The following is a 7,071-nucleotide window of genomic DNA, read 5'->3' as shown; positions in this document are numbered from 1 at the left end:
CTGGCTATATATGAATTTCTTTAGGGTAACACTTAGTGACATTGCCAGACGTAAAACTACTCTCTCTCTCTCCCCGTCCCTCAGGTAGTGGGAGAGGGAGTAGTCATTCCCTGGTGAGAGGAGGTGCAGGTTTGTCTGTGTACACAGTCATTTTTTAGTCTACATACAATAATAACAATAATAATGATAATAATAATAATATAAACCCATCAAACAATTCAACTCTAGAGGCATATGAAATTTTTATGATTCCCCTAGAAATCATACAGGATATAGAAAGAACTTCCAATAAAGCCGGAAGTTACATCTAAACTTGATAAGATACAAGCCAAGAGATGAAGGACTTCAAGACAATTCTTAACCATAGGTTTCCACCACACCAAACTAACATTTTCAAGTAACATACACAATAGCATCTTGTTGATGCACAGATCATAAAAATAGTAACAACAATAATAACAATAATAGGCCATCCTCAAATATCTCTGCAGCATTATAAGCTGAGAGATTCATCTTTGTTCCTTGAAACTTATACTTAATACTACAAAACAAAAATATAATATACTGATAGGTAAAATTACACTAATAACAATCAAACAACCTGGATTTTTAGGCTTCTTATTTCCATCTGGATAGAAACACAAACTTCATCAGACAGCATTGAACTTATGTAGACATGTTCCAAGGTAGAATTTCTTGGCCAAACAATGACTTATGTAAAATCACATCCTATTCTTATTCTACTATGTAATGAATAAGGGTAACTCTAAAAATGCATTTTTGTCCCTTTTGGCTGTGTAATATATTACACTTGTTTGTCTTCTTGCTAAATCTACTTATACTGTTACAAGTATTCATGACTAATTTCCTTTTTTATCAAATAACTAATTTACACTGAATAATCTAGTTATACATATTAGAACATGCTATAAATACTTTGAAATACAATACCACAACTTTGAACTGGACTTACATTAAGTAAACATTTTTATAAAAGATATATAAAAATTAGTAATCCTAAAGTAAAAATAAATAGTAAAATATTCCAAGCTAATGTCAGAATTCAACTTGTTAAACTCTTACTCCATAGTCAGTGTTGTAACTCGAGCTGTTTATTTCCCAGGCGTAAAGAAAACCAAAGAAATTCCGGGTGATAGAGAGAGAAGTGCTCGGTCGATCTTCCTACTTCATTCCAAGCAATCCGCTCTCCATCAGACTCAGCCTGTATCTACTGCCACTGTCTCCTTGCCTCTTTCCGATACTGCTTCGCTTTCTGACACCCTTGCCAGCTCTCCTCCTCTGGTCCCAGTCACTTCGCCACTTTCTACCATGCCTCTGCATTCCGACGTTGACACTTCAAAAAGCACAGTTCAGCTAAATTCTGTTCCAATGCCTACTTCCCCTACCTCCAGCCTTGTCTCTACTGTTGTACCCTCCCTCACAACACACTCAGGGTCGCAGACAATTGGTGAAGATATCATGATGCCAAAACTAAATGATGCCTACTCTTCAGACCTGTGCCCAGCAGACACACTGCACTTGACAGATAACTGCGCCTGGCCGCACTGCAACTATGCCTGTCCGAAGCTGCTAAATCCCTTTACAGGTAACTATAGAAGTCTTTTGAATAATCTCTTATAGTTATGAAAGGGTAAAGTTTGCATGATAAATACTGGTGTATCTAACAAAAATATATCGTTATGATTACCAAGATGGTAAAGATAAAATAGAAGGTTAAAGTTTGCATGATAAATACTGATGTATCTAACAGAAATAAAGTATACCTTTATGATTACCAAGATGGTAAAGTTAAAATAGAATATTCATTGCTATTTTTCCTTGTTGGAGCCCTTGGGCTTATAGCATCTTGCTTTTTCAATTAGGGTTATAACTTTGCTTTTAATAATAATAATAACAATAATAATAATAATAATAATAAATCTAGACTGATACCTCATAATGAAAATTAAGTCACATACTACAGCATGGCAATCTAAATTATATTCTGATTTTTATTTTTGATTTTTATCTTTTTTCATTCAGGAGAAGAAATGAACTTTCTGGATCTACTGAAGAGCTTCGGTCTCGACATGGCAAGCATCGCAAACGCTCTCGGCATCGACATCCACACACTCAATTCTATGGGAAATGACGAGCTGCTGTTAATTCTCACGCAATGAAAATAAGGACTGCCAACTCTGCAGCAGTTCCAGCCTACATACCTTCTATTGGGAAAAGTTAAAAATAACCGTTCAAACTTTATGAGGATGATTGCACACGACGATTCAGCCGTGTCATCCCCAAGTCGTGAATGTAATGTAATCTTTTCCAGACCATTTCTTTCATGCGCGTCGGTTATCATATACTGTACAGAAGGACCCAAACTTACAAACATTCAACTCACAAACATTTGGAGATGCAAAAAAATCCAACTAAAAATAACAAAGATAAGATATAGAAATGCTGTAATAAAACAATATCATATCATTTAATACAGTCTACAAAATGACAATTGTAATAATACGATATCTATTTCATAAGAAACCGGACTTTTTGTTGACTTTTGTGGCTGGAAATCATAAGCATGGGATTCAGGTTAGGCCTACCCAGGCCAATATTTAATCAAATTCAACTTATAAACAGCTTCTTAGAACCTATCAAGTTTGTAAGTTGAGAACCTTCTGCACCATACAAATCATCACTAACAATCAAAATATTTCCCATGGTTTCCCTAAACAGAAGATAATTTATTATAATTCATTGTAATCAATGAAGTATGAAACGTTCATATAAACATTAAAAGGTCTCAGGGTAGCTATACTGTCCTCAGTAGTGGAAAAGATAAATTAATTGACTTATGAGCAGGGAGATTTAATCAACTTACTGAATTCACAAAACCTAAAGGAATTTTAATAAAATGTGATTACTTACAAAAAAACATTAAAATCATATTTTCTAAGCTGACATAATCTCGCAAATATGCATTCTGAGTCATTCTTAAACTATTTAGCATGTTACGTATCTTAATTTCTGTTGAAAATTGACCGACTTATTCCAAAATTTTAAAATTGACTACTTATTCCAAAATTCATTGGGTTATTCAAAATCACAACACTAGTATTATTAACAACAACCAAAGAGATATATTCAATGGGAGGAACAATCTAAATGTATAGACTAATTCTATTCACATAAAACAGGTATGAATTTTGACGGATCATTATAAAATGTAGTAACCACATCAGTATAAAACTCCAAAAAGGAATATCACTCCAGTTTAAAAAAACAGAACATTACTAATATAAAGCTACTGTTTCAATGTCAGTGGTGTAGCTCAGTGGGGGGGGGGGAGAGAAGGGCCTCTTCACTGACTCAGCCCCCAGGCTTGCAAAAGGGGGGGGGGGGGGCTCTTCACTGACTCAGCCCCCAGGCTTGCAAATCTCTAGCTACGACCCTATCGATTGACAGTAAAGATGAAAAAACTCATCACTCTACGTGTGTACTCTCTATATGAAAACCAAATACATCTCTCAAAAACCTAATAATTACAATGCTCACCAATATCTTGACATGAGTACTATGCAGCACAATACAGTGGTACCTCTACATACGAATTTAATCCGTTCCACAACCGACTTCGGATGTAGAAAATGTTCGGATGTAGAAAATGTTCGGATGTAGAAACGAATTTTCCTATAAGAATACATTGAAAAAGGATTAATCCGTGGTTGAGCCCAAAAACCTATGATAACTCCTTAATAAATCACTACACATAATTACACATAACAATATGCACTCTAAATTAGATAATAGACATGTAAAAAAGAACAATCATCAAGAAATAATAAATAAGAAACGGGTTTTTAGCCTCACTTTACCTTACAAAGTCCAGCGCAGGTGTTGGTCTTGCTACGCAGAGAGGAGACGGACGGGCGGCGAGGAGGTAGAGAGGTTGACTACGATAAACGTACACTACCGTAACTTATTCTAACTTACACTAAGTGAACTTTAACCTAACTTAGCTTATCTATTTTTTTCATTTTTATGTTTTATATTTTTTTTTACATTTTCTTTTTTTCTTTTTGATGATTAATTTTAATCACTTTCACTCTACACTTAAAATTGATTGAATTTTTTCTCTTCGATCTTTGCCGTTTTCTTTGTTTCACTTTCTTTCGCTTCACTCTTTGCCGTTTTCTTTGAACCACTTCCTTCCTCTTCATCACGAGTTCGCTTCGTAGTTTTTTTTAAAGAAGCTATCGATAGAAAGCTGCTTGGTACAGCTTTTCAGAATGTTTCGAAAATAAATTAGGGAAACATCATCAACCTGCGCAACTACACGACAAACCTGCAATTTCTTTGGATGGTATTTGTCGACGAAGTCGACCACGTCTTGATATTTTCCTAACACCTCTTTTATTTGCGCCGAACCTAACACATGTTCTACCTCCTCGATCCCTTCCTTGTCATCACTCATGTGCTCAGACATAGCATGGAGTTCCTTGAGCTCCTCTGTACTAAGTTCATCGTGATACAGTATTCTTTTGCAAGTTCATGCTTTTCAATAATTCCTTGCTTTACTTCTAAAGACAGCATTTCCTTATTCCTTTTCTCACCACTACCACTACCACTTGCGAAACTAAGCCTTTTAGGACCCATGATTTACGTAAAATACCGTAAAAGGATAAACGTAAAAAATCACGATTAAAACACAGTTAATAGCAGAACGCGCAGGGCACAACCACACAAAGCCGACAAGAACAGAGGAATGTCCCAAGCCACGCTAATTGAGGGTCCCTCCGAGGTAGAAATGCTGCCTTCTATCGGCAGTAATAAAAAATACATCCGGCGCTATGAGTACCATCTACGTGCACGGGTATTGTTTACTTCGGGTGTCGAAAAAAAATTCGGGTGTAGAGTAGGAACGTGTTCGAATTGTACTTCGCGTGTCGAAAAATTCGGATACAACCAGTACGACGAAAATTGCTTACTTCGTGTGTTGAAATAAAATTCGGGTATAGAGTCGAAAAATTGCTCGAATTTTACTTCGGATGTTGGAAAATTCGGATGTACTGTAGATACGTTCGTGTGTAGAGGTTCCACTGTACTAAAGAACAATATAGATCACATCTATACTTTTGTATTTGTAATAACATGAAGCTTTATATTGCTTAGGTTATCAGTTACACATCCTGTTCGTAAATCTGTTATTTTAAATATACGACAATATAAAAACTTGCCGTTCACATTTGTATAAGGGTAGAATAGATATCTTCAACAAAGTACAAATAAGTTATAACTCAATTCTTTTAGTCATATCACCGCTATGACATAGTTACATAATTAAACAGTACACTTGTGGCAAATAACCACAAGATGGAATAGCTTATAGTCTAGTAATACTTATGTTCTCTGGTACTGTAAGTCCATTTAGGCATGCATATATGGCTTGAATATAACATAACATGCCATTACATTGTATAAAAACACTGTAAGCCTGTTAAGTGACAAAAAAATACAAAATACTTGAGGAAGATTAACTACTTCACACTTTCCCTAAAGATTACAATTACAGTACTTTAGTTATCTATAAGACGTTTATCTTCATATACCATAATTCGTTTATAGTAACCTCATAATAGGTAGGTCAAAGAAAGTTCTTTGAATGTCACCGGCATTGCCCGTGGATGCTGGGGCGGCCTTTGGAGGAATAGCCATTATTCCTCCAAGGGGTGGCCTTCTCAACGGCGATGAACCATTTTCTCATATGTTTAGGAGTTCTAAAACAATACTGGACAGGATTTTCTTCCTGCAATGAACTACCTCTACAGCTTTTCCATTGACTATAGTACCAAGATCATTTACTCTGTATAGTGATGTGGGCTATGAAACAATCATGGAAACAGAAATTCCACGTAATATCACTTTACGGCTAGGCTTTCATTATGCAACTCTAGAAACTGTTCATTGGTGGATAAACAATAGCTAAATTTATTCAAGTATGTGTAACTAACGGTTTAGTAACCTCAACATAATAATAAAAATTATCTACATTTTCAGAGTTGTTCATTATAAAAAACATATGAATTTTTTCTTAAATTACTGTACTTTTCTCTGTAATATATATGTTCATATTACCAACTTAATCTTACAAACAAAACATGATCCAGCCATCTGTCTAAGGAGTTCATTACCCTTAAAAGTGGTACACACAATGCCTGACTAAACTGTAAATACTATGTCCCGTAGTCAAACTCCTTCTAACGAAAGGCAGGCCAAGGCGGGTAGTAGGCTATACCTCTTCTCTTCTTTATGACCTTTAGTAGGCATATCCTTACGTTTTACACGGCCCTGCAACTAGTACGATAAAGATTTAACAAACAAAATTTTCTTCACTTTCATAGTGCAAAAACTCACCTTTTCTTACCAAAGCAAAGAAAAGGGGTGTTATTATTAATATATTAAAACTATGTATTGAAATTCCAAAGTTATATAAATGAAAAATAACTATTTATGTAAATAATGTAGTGTATAAATCTATATTTGTCGGCTGTAAAATGTTGTCTAGATGTAAGAATGTTAGGTTACCAAATCTACCTCAGTTTCATGTAAATGTTTACAATGTAGAAAAACAGAATGGCATTAGCAAATCACACTCAGACAAACATGCTTGTTTTATTTATCCCAAAGAAAATTATTGACTTTCTTTTCTTCTTAAACTTGTAAATCATATGGGATAGTTAGTGATACCTGGATGATTTTATTTATAACCAATAAAGTGGTTTTGTCATGTCATTAAACTCTAAAATGTTAAATTCTTAATCCACAATCATGAAGAGATTGTAAAATTCCATACATCCAAGCTGTGTTGTATGCCAACGTCAATATGTCCCATGATGCTGCTTGAGTGCGCAATCTTCACAATTAGAAGTCTCCAGTTTAACTCGTATACTGCACAGTATTCTAGAAGTTTTATTCCAGTTGTGACCAAGTTGTGGGGATCCAGGGGACGGGAAAACTGTACCATTGTTACTCATTCTAGGGGATAATAATAAGAATGATCAAAACACA

At 35.0% G+C, this 7,071-nt stretch overlaps 1 protein-coding gene across 3 annotated transcripts in view; it reads left to right on the top strand.

The window, feature by feature from the left end:
• Positions 1 to 3,347, top strand: part of LOC137651012 (palmitoleoyl-protein carboxylesterase NOTUM-like) — a 118,018-nt gene extending 114,671 nt beyond the window's left edge. The window contains exons 9-10 of one of the 3 annotated variants that reach the window (XM_068384161.1): positions 1,514 to 1,606; positions 2,044 to 3,347. In XM_068384161.1, coding sequence (XP_068240262.1) covers positions 1,514 to 1,606; positions 2,044 to 2,180 — 230 coding nt within the window. In that variant the 3' untranslated portion in view covers positions 2,181 to 3,347. Of the gene's footprint in view, positions 1 to 1,123; positions 1,607 to 2,043 lie in introns of all 3 variants that reach the window. The other 2 variants (XM_068384157.1, XM_068384153.1) reach the window with 2 other exon arrangements.
• The last annotated feature ends 3,724 nt before the right edge of the window (positions 3,348 to 7,071 follow it).

Source organism: Palaemon carinicauda, chromosome 1, assembly GCF_036898095.1.
Source record: "Palaemon carinicauda isolate YSFRI2023 chromosome 1, ASM3689809v2, whole genome shotgun sequence".
Taxonomy (NCBI): Eukaryota; Metazoa; Arthropoda; class Malacostraca; order Decapoda; family Palaemonidae; genus Palaemon; species Palaemon carinicauda.
The sequence above is the reverse complement of the archived record's forward strand: the minus strand, read 5'-3'. Positions and strand labels throughout refer to the sequence as shown.